The 17289-nt window shown below is 32.4% G+C and overlaps 1 protein-coding gene across 1 annotated transcript; it reads left to right on the top strand.

Moving 5' to 3' along the window:
* Positions 1 to 1292: 1292 nt before the first annotated feature.
* On the top strand, positions 1293 to 16369 carry LOC140431685 (cyclic GMP-AMP phosphodiesterase SMPDL3A-like). The gene is made up of 3 exons (XM_072519571.1): positions 1293 to 1445; positions 4285 to 4475; positions 16104 to 16369. Exons 1-3 carry the CDS (start codon positions 1293 to 1295, stop codon positions 16327 to 16329), a joined length of 570 nt encoding a protein of 189 aa, XP_072375672.1. The 3' UTR covers positions 16330 to 16369.
* Positions 16370 to 17289: the final 920 nt, after the last annotated feature.

The raw sequence follows: 17289 nt of genomic DNA, 5'->3' as shown, positions 1-17289 counted from the left end.
GGTCCGACACCAGTTTGTTAATGTCTTGAACGACAGTGTAGACTTACGTAAGGCATACAAAGGAATTTCACTCACAAAATCGAGTTCTTTTGTAAATAGTTTTTCGGACTCTTCTCTGTAAATGTCTGAGGTTGGAGTATCTTCAGCTGTCTTCAGAGTGTCTGGAGCTCTCTTTTTTTAAATGTACGTAGCCTTTTTTACTTACATCGGGGACACCGGTGTGTTGGTTGACTTCGAGTAATTCCATCAGTTTTGTCTTTATCCTCTCTTTACAGTTGTGGTGACGTTCTTTTACACATACCCAAGTTACAACATTTTCCTTATTCTTCCTATATTTTCGATACTGATATCCAGCGTGAAGAGCAGAAGGTTTTCCCTTGGTGGTTACAATCACATTAAAATTTTCCAATATTAAAAGTTATAACGTACTGCACTAAACAATCTCTCAAACTAACAATATACAAATAATATGCATTTGTTTTAATATATAGATTTTGGTGATTCTCCCCCCCAACCTTTATAATGAGGCAAATACAAACTTTCCAAAAATCCGTAATGAGGCGATTATTGTGGTTTAGTCATTACTGTTTTCATTACTTATTGTTCTAATTATAGATAGGCGGATTAAAATATTTCAATAGAGTCAACCGGGCCTACTAATAACTCGAGTGGTTACCAATTTGCGACCTTCTTAGATTTCTAGCTTTTAAGTAAAATGTCTGATTGCAAGTGCAACGTTACCTGCCAAAATATTTTGGATTAACCGCTTTTGCAACGAAAATTACCTTGACCGCATATGCAACGACCGCATCTGAACCTATTTCAATTTTCAAGACCTTGTATTGGTTAAAAATTTGTAAATATATTGATTTATAATTAAGAAGTGGTTTCGCAGAAGTGTGGATTTTATAGTGATTTAGTTTCTAGGAACAAATTATGTAGAAAAACATTTCGGGTTATTTAAAAAATTACTAAACACTTAAAACTTAAAAAATCGTAAAAATAATTATACACAGACTTTTAATGAATAACATTCTTAGACATTTGGGTGCCCGTAGACAGACTTCCCCAATGCTGCAGTGTCGAAACAGTGAGTTATGAAGGTGGTGTGTATATGTTTTGGGGTGATATATCTTTAAAATGAAATACCCCATTTGTGTTCGTGCCCAGTAGTGATCGCAGAGACAGTTTGACAGCGGATAAATACATTACGGATTTTCTCCAAGACCATGTCGTTCCTTACGTCGGCTACACATAGGCTACGGCTTCATGCTAATGCATGATAACACTCGATGTCACACAGCGCCGATTACGAAAGTAACCTAGCCAACACAAATGTAACAACAATAGATTGGTCCTGTTTAAGTCCGGACATGAATCTCATCGAGCACCTATCAGATGAGTTCAAAGGCAGGGTTCGGGTCCGTAATCCAGCACCAGTCACAGTAGTAGAGCTAAAAACTGCATTAAATGAAGAGTGAAAGCGATTCCTCAGAAATCAGTCAGAAACTTAATAAGGTCCTTACGATATCAAATGGAAAGTGTATTAAAGCGCAGAGTATTCTTTTTGATTTTTTTAGGTATTTTGCTTTTATGTTCTGTACGTAATGACTAGACTTCGGCAAATATGCAAATAAAAATGTAGAAAATATGCGCATAAATATGCACGTGTTTACCCGAAAATATGCAAATATTTTACAAAATATGCATACAAATAAATAAAAAAATCGTAAAATAGTAACAATTTTTATTTAAAAAAAAAGTGTACATAACTAATTTCCTACTATTCATTAAGATTTACATTTATTTTAAGTAACTACATCATTTTTAAGTATGAATAAACTTATTTAGAATTATGGTAACAATAAATGACCAAGTGGTGTTCAAAATTTTCTAACAAAAAAGTTTGTGGTGGAAGAGGAATGTTAGGTAGCATTTCTTTATAAAGTTGAATTCTTATAGGAGATTTAAGAAATACTTTTTTGACACTGGATATCATGGTATTTACAAGAGGAAACTTTTTTCGTATTTCCTCTGCAACTCTGTTTAATCCATGCGCTACACAAGTAACATGTATTAATCTGGGAAAAATATTTTTAAATTTTGTCCTGCTTTCACCATATAAGGAGCAGCATCCGATAAAATAAGCAGTAATTTATTAGAAGGAATAGTTGTCGGAAGAAAAAAAGTTGTTAATGTTTCTTGTATAAAACGCAAAATTGTTAAAGCATTTGTTTTCTCAAGTTGCTGGCATGAAATAAGATGAGATTTTGGTAAGGTATCTTCTTTAAGAACACCAATCAATAAATGAGCAATATACTTTCCTGAGGAATCAGTGGTTTCGTCTACAGATATGTAAAAATAATTATCTGCAATTTCTTCCTTAATATTAATTAACACCGACGAGTATAGCCCGTTCACATTATTTCTTCTTAGAGACCGATCACTTGAAACATTAAGTTTGCAATATTTTTTTAGAAACGAACTAAAATTTACATTTGCTAATTTTGAAAGCGGTATGTTTGCAGACACTAATGCGCGACACAAGTCTTCATTAAAAGTTTCTTGCTCATCTAATTTTTTTGAAGTAGATTGGAAACATTTAGCCATTGAAGTTTGATGTTTTCCTCCTATTTTTCCTTTTTTTGCAATGTTTGAAGCAGTTCTCACATGTTGGTCTATCTGAAATTTTTTCTCACATGCTATCTATAAATAAAAATAAAAACCTTTATTTTCCCAACCTTTAAATATAAAAATATACAAGGTCTTTTTGGTTAATCAAATTAATATGTTTGGAAAAAAAACACTCGCTAAGTGTTTTAAATGCAGTATTAATCCACAAATTAGTTTTTGTTAATAACCATTAGTACATCATATAACTTATTTTAAAATTCAACAAAGTTGTTTTTTTGTTAATTCAATTACAATAAAATAATTGTGTTTTAGAATAGCTGACTTCATAAAAAAAGTAAAGGTGAAAATTTTTCTAAATACACACCATTGTATTGTACCATGGACAATTTTTTCTCACTAAAGGAAGCTATTTTTCATTTAAAAACAACCTACGAGTACTAAATTTCAAGTAAATACGTTTATTGGTTTTAAAGTTATTGTTGTTATTAACTAAAAGAATTAATTTTTTTTAATTTTAACACCCTGTATCTCGAAAAGTAAATAAGTTTGACCCCTCATTAACTATATCGTTTTGTTCAATTTTTCGAGAAGTATCTACAGTCAAACGTTGTAAGTGTCATTTGGAAACACCCTGTATGTATGAAATATTAGATATTTAATAGAAAATATTAGATACTTACAATTTTGCCACAGACTGAACAGTAGATTTTTCCCATATCCATAGACAGCTCTTTATAAGGTTTAATCCAAGTTGAAGCACTGGTTGTTTTAGGCATTATAAAATCACAATATTCCTTTTTGTTACGCACAACGAGTGTTTACGCTTTGAATATCAAAACAAAAATGATTTACAAATTTGAGCATCAAAGTAGAAATGTTTAGGTACCTAATTCAATAAACTGGGAGATTTTGGAAAATCCCTAAATTAGGAACAAAACTATTAGCCGTTTACCTGCTGTTAAGATACAATAAATTGTAGATAGATTTGGGGATTAGATCATAAAATGCAAATGAGCGAACCCTTAGCGATTATCCAATAACTGAATGCCTCAGTGACCGAGACTTTCTAAGAATGTTGAGGGCTACTTAAATTGATCTTCTTTGAAATTGTAAATGTTTTGTACCTGTAGAGATTATGTACTTAGATCATTTCTTGATTAAAATGACTACAAAATTTTATACAAGAATTGAAATAATTGGTATGTTTAAAAATTTCAAATACAGTATAAAAATCTGAACTTTTATGCACTTTATGCAAACTTTTATACAAATATGCCAAAATATGAAATATTTGCATAAAATATGCACAATATGCAAAATATGCAATATGCATATTTGCCGAAGTCTAGTAATGACTTTCATTTAACTTTATCAATGATAATGTCATTGTAATAAAAATTACTTCTGTTCGCAATACTTTACTTCTTATTTTACATATATCTGGATAGACACTTGCCAAACAGCATAGTCAAAAAATCTAGCTAATTGTAGTAATTTCGATATGTTAAATAAACTCAAATTGCCGCAAAATTTTAGGAACAGCATGATATACTTCTTATTATCGTATCCATTATTATTAGTAATAGAGCTATTTCAATATGTGTTCTATACATACACAAGCACCATTAAGTACGTTTTCCTTTGTTACAGGTATTCGACTACACCCAATTTTACCTGGATCTGTCAACGGCCAACGCCAATGAAAACAGAATCGCCGAGTGGACTGTAGAATACAACTTCAGTACGTATTATTCCATTAACGAGATAAGCGCTGGCAGTCTACACGCCCTTGCCGACAAATTCACACAGGACAATCCTTATGGGAATTCGATCTTCAGCAAGTAAGTTTAAATGGAATTTAGTTGAAAAGCCACGATCGATGCACAAGAATCGATTGCTTCCGGTCAAACCCGATTTAGCTTTGTTTGTTTAGTATTCATTTGCGGAATGTCAATTAGGTGCATTACAGAATTTGCAATGCCGTTAAATAAAAAAGACTATTTTGTTTTTGTTTTCAATACATGTTTAGTAAAAAATATATTGCAAAAAAATATAAACCATTCATTCCTTAAGAGTTTTAAAAGATTCCAAGTACAAATATGGATTTTACCACTCTGAGATAGCGCGTGTTTATTGATATACATTTCCAGTTATTATTGATCTCTGTCATTTAAAAGGCACTCTTTTATTCCTTTCGCTTGCATACTCGTGTCGACTTCTTTTCTCCAGCCTGAGCTCGATCAGCTCTTCTTTTGTCTTCCCTGCAGTATCCAGTTTAATACTTTTTTTGGGCTTCTGCTATCATCTATTCTTTATATGTGCCCGTACGATCTTAGTTAATTGATGCTAATGTCCTCTATTATTATTTGTCTAACACCCATGATATCTTTAATTCTTTCATTTCTTACTCTGTTATATCTTCATTTACCGGCCACTCTCCTCCAATAATCCATTTCTGTTGCTTTCAAAATTTTTGGGGCTTTCTCCTCCTTCAATGTCCATATTTTGCTTCCATATGTAACAGTTCTCTTGACAATGCCAGTTTGAAATAGTTCTATTTCACTATTCTTCTATCTTCTTAGGTTATGTCTATTTATTTGTGTTTATTTTCTTCATCCATTGTAGAGAGATTTATTTGTTGCTTTTCTAAAATTAGAATTTGTAGTCCTATTTACATCTATTCTGTTTTTTTTATATTTATTTTTAAGCCCCATTTGGGATATTCCTAGATAAGTTTACGTGTGATATATATGTATATCTGTGTAGTCATGATCCAAGACTACTTGGTCATTTAAAAAGCATACCTTGTACAATACAGTGTCGTTTAGATGGATATCCCTACCACTACACTTTCTTTTCCGTGTCTTTTGAGTCGTTTGAGTCCTTTATTTACCACAAACACTTTAGATATCTCTTGGCTTATCTTCATTTTGCTTGTGTTATTTTTAACGAGTTGCACTGCCTTGATTAAATTTACGTTAATGTTTGTTTTTTTTCTAAATCTTCCCATAGTTTTTGTTGTGGTACTCTGTCGTATGCTTTTCCAAGAATCCATGCATAGGAGGTAAATTGCTTGATTGTACGCCGTTATTCTATAAGTTGGGTAATTGTAAAAAGGGGTACACGTAAACTCATCACCAATTACCATAAATACCCTCGTACATAGTACAAACTCATCACCGCCATAAAAGTAGGGTTTTCAAAATAGACCCTAAGAGATTGGTAAACTGATCACTAGCCTACCTGCACCCCGGATCAGGTATAGACCATAAAATTCCAGCAAACGGCTAGTTTTTGGTAATTTCACAGAATAATCCAAATCCAGATGTCTTAAATGCAACTGCAATTTATTGGTTTTTATTTGGGAATTCCACAAAATTCTATTGATAGCTACTTAAAATCATGCAAAAAGAAAAATTTCTCTTCATTTGCCCTTGTTTCTTCAACATGGATAGTGAACTGCTAATTTATTACGTCCTGAGCCAACGCGGACAAAAAATGATGGTTATCAATAATTTCAAATTTCAATTGATTGCGAAAGACTAAAAAAATCGAATTGCCTTTTGTGGACTTGTGCGACGAAAGGGTGTAAGGCTAAATGTCATACAACTGGTAAGTAGAAATGTTATACCGTTTTTGTTTAGTTGTTTCGCACTGGTTTTCGCGAATCATCCTGATCAAACAGAAAAAAATCAGTGTAATTAAGTTCTTTAAGTTAACTGTATAAGATGTTTCTTGTAGGCAAGGCATAATATTACTTTGTTGCTGTAGATTACCTTTTCTGATATTATATTTTGAGATTTCTAATTAAATTGTTAAAGTCACATTGTTATATGTATATAAATATAAAATCAGCACCATATGTGAAACCTTTTTATTTTTAGTTCTATGAATTTTGTTATATAAAATAATTATGTTACATAAAAAGTTTTGAATGATCTAAAACCTAGAATACAATAATCAGATATAAAAATTTTTTTAGTTGTATACGCGGTTTGTCAAAAAAAATGAATTGTGGATATTCTCAAGTCTTAATAAAATTCATGTTGTTTAACAAACCGCGTAAATGACTGAAGAATACTAATATCTGATTCTGATGACTGAAATTCTAGATCATTCAGAACTAGAGAATAAATTTTTTTTCATAAAACTAAAAATAAAAAAATTTTCCATATGGTACCAACTTAATTGGACTCCTTATATACATATACTAAAAAAGCGATAAACGCTTGTAGTCAACGCTGATCAGTTAGACTACAAACATAACTATATATTTGAGTGTGCAGCCGAAGATAGGACAAAGAAGTACTCTTTTTAAACTGCCAAGCTTTCGCAAATCTCTATTTGCATCATCAGGGTGCTACAGTAAACAAAATCAGTACAAATTACAGAATAAAAATTATTTTGTATCTTACACTAATTGAGGTTAGTTCTCATGATGTTTATGAAATGAAATGAACAACTCATCTGACTCCTACAAATAATGGCGAAAACTAACCAAAAAATGTAAAAATATTGCTTTTAAAAGGACTCTAATTGTGGGATCTTTGTACAAGTCATTGAAAGATAAAGTACAGGAAGCTGTACTTAAGCATTTTGATACATTTTGTTATAATAAATGCATTGCTGATTACTTCAAATTTAAAAATTTCCGCCAATGATGCCATAAAATGTAAAGCTTTGCACGTGTAAAAAATTAGGTTTCCTTCGACTTCAATGCACTATTAGCACAATCAAGTTTTTAGCTTTTCCTATTTTTCAGATATTTTATATTTACTAACTGTCCAAAATCGTGTATTATTTTCAAAATAGTCAAATAACGCCAAAACGGTAAGACTTAGACCGAATGTATGCTTAACAAATTATATCGAGAATTCAATGAGAAATATAAAAATGCAATGAAAATCAAATAACGAAGTTGGGACTACTTCCGATATAAACAAAAATAGCACATATTGACAAATATTTTCATTTTAAAGTTCACTATCGAAATCCTATGCAACTAAATTTTTAGATCTCAAAACCATTTAGATTGGCAGATACGTCTAATAGGCCACACCGTGAGACATATTAATATCTGAGTTAAATTTTAAAGCAACTTACTTAAAATAATTTCTGAATTTATTAAATTATCACATAAACGAGAAGTATAACAGGTAAGAGGCAATCTTTCGCATTAGAAACCAGGCAAAAATCCCGGTGATGAGTTTACCTATCTGCGGTGATGAGTTTACCAATCTCCAAAGGATGCCGGTGATCAGTTTGCTATATCTCCGAGGGTCTAATAATTTTATGAGGGGCTATATAGTGATGAGTTCGTACACGTCCGTAAAAAGATGATCAATGGTCAATCTACCTGCTCTGAAGATAGTCTGTTCTTAGACATTCATATTACTGTAGTCTATGTCTTCTCCCTTTTTTTATTAATTTTCCGTAAACTCTTAAATTAATCAACTATGCTATTTCTCGGTAGTTGTCATATATATCCTTAATTACCTTTGTACGTATGATTGATATAACCGATCAGGGCCGCCACTAAGGTATTGGCCGCCCGTGTGCAACTTAATATCTGCCGCCCCCCTTCCAACACTTTAGACATACATACTAATATTTAAAGAAATGTGCAAATCATGCATAATACAACAATAATAATTTGTAAATAGATAAATACTTACTTGAACATTTAGACTAATCTCCATGATCCAACGTCCATATATTATCTTACTCTATATCTTAATATCCTAATTTAAACGTCCATTATCCTAATTTAATAACCATGATCCAACGTCCAAAATATGTATATCCTAATATCCTAATCTAAAAGTCCATTTAATTAAAATAAACCGTGAATAGAAACATAAACACATAAAAAAAACTAAAAACGCACTTTATGGGCTTTCGTTTCGGAAAATTTTTTGACAATATCTTTAATGTCCAATGTCGCACACACTTTATGTTCTATAGATAACATTGCAGAAAGCAGAAACAAATCTTACTACAATTGTTATTTGTTCTACGTGCGCCCCAATGTTTTTTCTCCATTTCATATAATTTTTGATGAGCAGAGTCAACTGTTAATCGTTTTTTTAATGTTGTAGATAGTTTAAACAGAAGTTTTTGAGAATATTTTATATGAGCTGCACCGGATTCATGTCTTTTTAAAATAATAGCTAAATATTACCAGTCACTTAACCCATTAATTCCACTAAGTAATTGTCGGCTGCTTTCATCACAACAAACCAGTTTACAAGATGCACAAAAAACACTATTTAGTGATAACGAGTAAAGTAACCACGGGCGATGAATTTGGTCTTGATTAGGTAATGTGCGATAATAATTTAATAGTATAATAATAAGTTTCTGAAAATCTTCTATTATTTGTATCTCTGGGAAAGTTAATTTTTGTAATTTTCTGAGGAAAATTTTCAACAACAAATTGAACTTCACTTGGATTCATATTTGCAGGCCATTTTTTGGGATCATCTGAAACCAAGTATATGCTGGAGCTTCCTACACTGCAATCCAGATTAACTGGAACATTAATTGTTCTGTCTTGGTTGGTGGTTTCAGGTTCAGGCGTTTCAGCATCAGCACTCGCACTATCGCTATTATTGTCATCAAATCATCCGTCTCTATCCGCAGGAATATTCAATTGTTTGGTACTTTTTTCTATGGTTTGGACTAAGGTCCCAAATTTATATCCGAGTCTTCTATATTTTCATATATGTTTTTCATCAAAAATGATTCCAGTGCACCGTTAAGTTTTTTTTCTCCTCAGTTTTTGCCTCTTTTATTTTTCTATATTAAAAACTTGAAAGTCCCTATTGTTGGCCGCCCGTGTGCGGTGCACACTTGGCACACATGGTAGCGGCGGCCCTGTAACCAATGTTCTCCAGTCTTCCGATCTATTTTCCCATTTATAAATTTCTGGTACATACTAATTAGCTGCCTGTTGAGTTTGTCAGTTCCGTATTTTAGTAGTTTGGGTGAGATGCACCTGATACATTACCTACCTGCACCCGATAATTTTTCGTTTTTTATTATTTGACCTACTTGTTTCCCTTTTCTATTGTCAATCCTAAGTGGAGACGCTATTATATTTACCTGTACATAAGAGTGTCTATGGTATGTTTCTTTTAACCCTACGTTAGGCGCGTGGGCTACATACGTAGCCCAGCGCAATTTAAATTGCTGCCACTGGCGCAAATATTTGGATGCATTGTTATTGCTTTATATAGCTGCTTGTTGGTCATCGATAATCAATACTTGTTAAGAGTTTATGGATACGCACTTGCGTTTCAAAGATTTTAGTGAAGTTTTACGTCTTGGCTATCATTGTAGCCCGTGCGCCTAATCTCTTAAGCATTTTATAAGTTAGGTGATTTCTCGATTACCATAAAATTTGGTTTTTTTAACCAAAAATAGGCAGAAAAATAAAAAAAATTTAACATAAATAAAATAATGTTATTTATATTGCAAAAAAAAACAAGAAAATTAGTGTTTGTGGTTTTAATATGTTCAAGGAGTATGGATCATATTGCCACAGAAAAAAACAAATCTGTGATCTTAATTTCAAGCATTCACTATGACAATGCAATCGATAATGAAAAAGGACACCCTAAAAAACCTAAAACAATAACAATGTATAGTCGGAAAAAATTTGCTGTTGACCGATTGGACGAATTATTGTGTGAAGAATATAATATGTCGAGAAACACAGACCTCTGACTCTTATGACCTCTTGAATATAACAGCAATAAATTCTTTATACATATATAAATTCAAAAATTTTCGAAAAAAGGTTGCAAGGTTCGATTTTATGGAAAAACTGGCATGGGAATTAATTAGGCCCCTATTGAATTTAGATCGTAAGATTCTCTTCGGAACGTTGTAGGCGCTGCTGTGTTCGATTAGGAATTACAGATGTGGCAATACCGTCCCCTCAGACAAGTCAAAATATAGTACGATGTATATTTTTTTATCGAAAACGCGATAAATTAACTCGACAATAAAGTAAAAAATATAAAAGATATACCTGCAAAGAAAATTTGAGGGAGATCTGTGTAGAATGCATGCTACAAATTTAGGTTCTTTTCCATTAAAAATGTTTAGCAAAAAATGAATCTTTGTGTTTTAATTTTATTCTAAGATTACTATCTAATGCATGTTGCATTTAATGTTCCTATATATTATGCAATTTGTGTACCTTTTTTATATTATTATATTATTTCATATTATCGTCTAATTCCAATATAAAACTATTAATTTTTTATTTTTTTATTTAAGTTGAGATAAATTAGGCAATTAAAATTCAGAAATTAATTGGGCTACCATTGTACCACACGCGCCTAACCGAGTCAGTAATATCCACGCGCCTAACGTAGGGTTAAAGATGTCTAATCAAAGCGACTGAGAAAGAGCAGCATACCAAATTATTTAAAAAAGAAGTTCGACCAATGTGTGCGTCTAGTCATAACATACGATGCCGAAACACTTTCCTTAATCTAGGCTTCAGCAACCAAACTCAAAGTAGTTCAAAAACGAATGAAAGGCTCGCTACTTCGGCTAACACTCAGAGACCTAGTTCTCGAACTCTTTTCTTTAATCTGCGCTTGGGACTGTCTGTGGGCATAAACTGAGCTACTCAATCCACCCAGTCCCCGTGCTCATAACCCCCAGGCAGAGTTATATTTAGAGATAAATATATAAATAAAAAATATTTAGAGATAATTATAGGACTACAAAAATACCATATCAGCTTTTATCTATAAATTATAAAAAGACTGTGCATATAAACTAAAAGTAAATCTACAAAAGCATAAGAGCGCTATAAAATACGAATTTAAATATTGACTCGGACCTACAGAGAGACTCACAAAGCCCGCGAAGTAAAATAATGCTTTAGATTGCTCAGATTTTCGAACAGCATGCTTAACACATTCACGACTAACCGTCACACATGTGTGACGGTGAAGTTTTCGTAAGAACAGCTGACACATATGTGTGACACCGAACTTACGTAATGAAATGTAAAATACTTTTACCACGGTTTATATCAGTGGGTTTAAATTTGGCCACAGTCCACCTGAATAATCTTTCTTTCACACGCCATGGCTGGGTTGTGATCTCGACGTTTAAAAAACGAAGAAAATAACTTATAAATTTAGAGCACGTATGCACGCGTCAAATACGAAAAGTGTCGTTATTGTGTATAAATTAGACAGGTAATATAACTATATGTAACTTATTTATACACTATGTAACCTCTAAGATGTCAAAACGACATCTAAGTACACAAGATCTTTATTTAGAGGCAGAGATGGCTAGTAGGGAAAATAGTGAGTACATAGATACCAAAAATATTGAATATGAATTCGAGGAGAACCATAATGTAGAAATATTTTATTCTAGTGAAAGTGAATATTGTCCTTCTCATTCTGGAAGAGAGACTGAGGATACTAGCAATGATCGGAGTGAGTCGAACAATGATGGCGTTGAGTCGTATAATGATGAGGGCGAAGCGAACGATGCAAATGAGAATGTGGTACAAAAATGATGAGGCTTGATGTAGAGGAAAATATTATGATACATCAGTTTAGTGAAAGAAAATATAAAAGTCGAAATTCCTGTTGACGCAACACCTATACAAAATTTTTTATTACTATTTGATAAAGATCTTTTGATAAAAATCGTAGAGTGGACAAACCACAGAACGGTTTTGCGTAAAGAAAACTTTAATTTAAAAAATATTTGTTTTTAATACGCTGGATAAATATAAATATTGACGACTTAAAAAATTTTTTGGATTTCTCCATATTAATGTGAAACAAAAAACTTCACCTCTTATGTTTATACTGGAGCACAGATCCAGTATATCACTTTTTAATATTTGGAAAAATTATGACCAGATTTAAGTTTGAAGCTATTCTTCAAAATATTTGTTTTTAAAAGCCGAAAGACATAGAAGTTCAAGATCGACTTCACAAAATTAAAAACGTTACGATTCATAGTATAAATAATATCTCTAAAGTTTACTATCCAGGAGAGAACTTAAGTCTTGACGAAGCCCTCTTACTCTGGAGAGGGCGGTTAATACTCCGACAGTATATTATGCCGAAAGGAAGTAGTAAATATCGAATAAAAATTTATAAGAATTCTAGCTCTGATGGATGTTTACTAAATTTCCTAATTTCCTAATTTCCTAATAACGGCAAGGGGGCAGTAGTAAATGAAAATGGGCATGCGTTTGAAGTAGTTATTATTTAGAAAAGGGGCACACTATATACATGGACAATTGAGGCTGTGAGAGCAAGAGTGGGCTAAACCCAAATATTAAATAATGGATTTACATGAACCAAGAATATATGCGTTTTTATGAAATTTTATAAAATTAAATTATGATGCAAAAAAGTAGTCATTGTTTACAAATCACTAAGTAATAACAAAAACCTCGAAGATCTTGTAACAAAAATATAAAAATTTATGATTTTTTCTGGATTAGACCGCTTTTGCATCAGTGTGCCTTAAAATTTTTTAATAGGAATGTGGATTAGACCTTGAGTACAACAATATCAATGTTGAAAATATGCTTTATTAAAAAACAAAGTAACAAAAATACTTAATCTTCATCGATAATGAACTCTTCTTCTTGGTGTATAGTGGATCTTATTGTTCTGGTGCTTGTGTAAAATCCATGATGTATTGGAGGTATAAATGAAAGTAATTCCAAAAGATCTTTTTTTTTGCTTCGGTTATTGGACGTCCATCGGGATAAAGACAATCTAGCTGAAGTATTTCCCTGTAATGTAAATGGATGTGTTTTCTTTTATTGCAACCACTGAATCTGTCACCATTGGACTTTTGATTTTTTTGTATCAAGTTTGCGATTTAGTATATCTCTTTCTAACTTCTTAGTAGAATAAAAATCGTTTTCTGTCATCTTTATTACCGTAAAATGTGCTTTCTATCGTGTATGTGCTATTAACTTTATCCAGTCGTCAGGACATAGATATCTTAAAAAATTTTTTGCTTACTTATTACTCCGAAATCTTGGTTACAGGTAAGGTAAGAATGTCCGCTGACTAAAAACTTATGATCAATATTTTCCACCTTAACATCAGGATATGACACAATAAAATCGCAAAGGACAGCCATTTTAATGTTACGGTTTTGTCCTCCACATTGATCGGAATATAGTATTACATTTTTTGTTGTAACAACATTTTTAAAATAATGCAGTAAACAGGATCCTATTTCTTGAGGTCCTCGTGATGCTTGTGTTTCGTTCCAAACATACATGAGCATTATTAGTAGCCAAATTATGGACTCCTAAGACGGCGTTTATAGTAAGAAATTCCAGTGCTGATAACTGGCATGGGCAACGTTTGCATCAAGTCAAATGCAATCACTGTAATTTCTTCAGGATTTTGTTTTGCATACTCTGCATCTTGTTTCATACCACATCTAGCATGCTCTGCTTTTCGTCGGTAAACCTCTAGTGTTATTTCAAATTCACGTTTTTCTGCTTGAACTGTTAATAACTTTATTTTATTGTTATACAAATCAAATTTTTTGCACTAATCCGTAATTGGTGCATGGAATCCAATATTAAGTTAGGTATTAACTATTTTTCGAAATATGTGGAATGAGACAGGATTACTAGTATGTTCTTCTTTGTAAAAGTTATAATGGATTGTTTAAAAGGGATTGATAAAGGATTGACAAAGGGTTGTAAAGGATATGTACCATAGCGCATCTCCAAGCGCAAAGAGAGGATGCGATTAAAAAGAAAGGAACTGCAATACACAGTTTAATTTTCACCTTAACACAAACATCTATTCACTGGAAGGTTGGATTGTGTGGTACGTACCCTTGATTAGCAGTTAAAACCGGTCTATCCTACAAAGAGAATAGTTAGCTCACTCTTGTATTCTTTTATGTGTTGAACATTTTTGGTTTATACCACAACTTCGTGGGTTAGCCCATTCGTGTTTTCAAATTTTTGTTATTTTCTGTAATCCAAAATCACCTTACTGGAGAGATTAATGTTATAATATACGGAAATGTTGGTTAGACCGGTTTTGTTTTAAAACTTTAGGTCGTTAGAAGTGATTGCAATCTATAACTCAATTATCAACAAATGTTGGTTAGCCCACGTTTGCTCTCATATCCTTAATTATTACAACAGTTATGAGCTTGCCAAGTTTTTACATAAAAAGGAGACCAAGGTTTGTGAAACATTAAGAAAAAATATAAAAAGTAACTTGAACAGTGATATTACAAAAAAAAAATTAAGAAATGAGAAGTCGTATGGCAAAGAACCGGTCCAATTAGAGTATCAAAATGGAAAGATAAGAGAAATTTAATAATGATTTCATCCCAGTATGGTTTCGAAATGGTTGAAGTTGAAAATCGTAGAGGCTGGAAAAAAAATCGTAAAAGCCAGTAATGATACGTGGCTACAGTTCCTTTATGTCAAGAATTGACAGAATTGACCAGATGAGTTCATATTATGGCACACCACAATGGTACATAAAAGTTTTCTTTCACTTAGTAGATATTTGCATGTGGAATGGCAACAGGTTGTTGAATAAAAATAGAAACACGTCAAAGAAAACAAGATTTTCGCACCTTCAGTTTAGAGAGAAAGTGATCAAACATTTATTGGGACAAACAGAACAGCCAAGCACAAAACAAGTTGTTGCGAAATACAACTTGAAAGAAGAAAATAAGCGGAAAAGATGTCGACAGTGCAGTGCAATAAAAAAAAAGGCTGTTACCTGGTACACACGTCAGGAATGTAAGGGGAGTTTTGTGACACATATGTTATGTAATACATAACCCAACTCCCATTGGGTTATGTCTTACACTCTGTTTTAATGAATGGCACAGAAAAGTTAATTAAACTTATGTTTAATTTTTTATTGGAAGTAATTTTTATTTTTGTTAATGTTAAAGAAATAAATAATTTTTTATAAGTAGTAGCTAAAAATTTTTATGTCACATATTTGTTACACTTGGGTTATGTTCAAATTTTTATTACTATAAACCAGTGTCACACATGTGTGACATCCAAAACAATTTTTTTATAATCCTTGTTCAATCATAATACTCCTCCCCAAAAATGGTGGATTTGGCATTTTTCTTTCATGTATAACCACAATCAGTTTAACTGGACAGACCTAAAAATAGGTTTGTAGTGAATGTGTTAATTATCCAAAGATACTTAGGACCCTACCTTGTCGCAACACCTTTGGTAATCCCTGTCACAGATGCAGGCGTAACATCAGGAATAAATAATACCAAATCAAAATTTTAAATCTCTAAAATAGATCTCTAACGACTTTTAATTACATCTAAAATGAAATTGCAATTAAAATCGTTATATTCACGTAGAATACTGTAATCGTAAAATAGAACTAGTACTTTTCCAATCAGAAACTAAATAATATAGCATGTATTTGTTTCAGATACTACCGCTCCAACTCAGTCCGCCTCAATACAAGTCCGTCAACAGGATGCGACTCTACTTGCGCTCACACCCACTTTTGTGCAATCACTAGGGTTGACTACGACGAATTCCATCAGTGCATGCAGACAGCACCCAGTGCACTGTCGGCATCCAGCTCATCTGTGCCGCGTCCTTTGGTTCTTCTAGTACTTTTTGTGAGTGTTGTGATAAATTTATTAGTGTGATAATTTTTTCTTAGTGTAGCGGTTGATATTTTTGTAATTATGGAACAATAAATGAATTTTTTTGGGCGGCGAGTTTGGAAAAGAAGTAATCGAAGGATCGCTTATGGAAGAGCAAATTTTTATGGCAACATAAACAATACAGTACATTATTGTCTAGATTATTTGGACAATACTAAAAAAGTCTTAAAATACAGTCTAAAGCTCCTTACATACGTTCCGACTAATCCAGTTAAGGCCAATGACACACGCAGCGGTTTGACTGGAGCGTTTATTGAGGCCGTTTTCTAAACCAGTGACACACGTAACGATTTAACCGAAGCTGTTTTCCACTTAGTTTAACCAGTTCTCAGTTTTCTTTCAGCATTGTGTTTTCTACTTCAGTTGGGTGGTTATGTAGGGACGTGTGTAGAGGGTTTTAACAAAACTAAGATTAAACAGAAAGTCAAATAGTAGTAAACAACGTATTATATGGAAGGTGGTTAGGTGAACAATCAACAATTAAAACAAAATTTAAGAAACTAGTAGTATATAACGACTTCAAAAATTAAAATAGGTAAATGGTAAAAATTTAAAATATAATCATTTAGTAATTAAGAGCATCCAAAGAGAGTGGGCTTTTAATACGAAGTTTGACCACAATTTTATCCCTTATGCCATTTTGTCAAATGCCATACGAGACAAACAAAAAAAAAAGAAATTTGGAGTTGAACCATGGTATGTTTATCTAAAAATCGAATTTTCCGCAACGTAAGGTAAAATTTTTCGTTTTCACGACCAACCGTTAATTTTTTTTGTTTGCAGGATTCTTATTGTGAAAATTAAAATCAAGAAGCACTTTTTTAGAGCTTCTGCTTAAAAAATACAAAATAATTTCATGAAGGTAAGATGGCGAACGTACGTTGACTCCGAAGCCAATAATGCTTAAACACACACACACAAACACACACACTCATATCGTTG

The sequence above is a fragment of the Diabrotica undecimpunctata genome, unplaced genomic scaffold (genome assembly GCF_040954645.1).
Source record: "Diabrotica undecimpunctata isolate CICGRU unplaced genomic scaffold, icDiaUnde3 ctg00001696.1, whole genome shotgun sequence".
In the NCBI taxonomy this organism is placed as follows: domain Eukaryota; kingdom Metazoa; phylum Arthropoda; class Insecta; order Coleoptera; family Chrysomelidae; genus Diabrotica; species Diabrotica undecimpunctata.
Note: the sequence above shows the minus strand (reverse complement) of the source record. Positions and strands in the feature narration are given on the sequence as shown.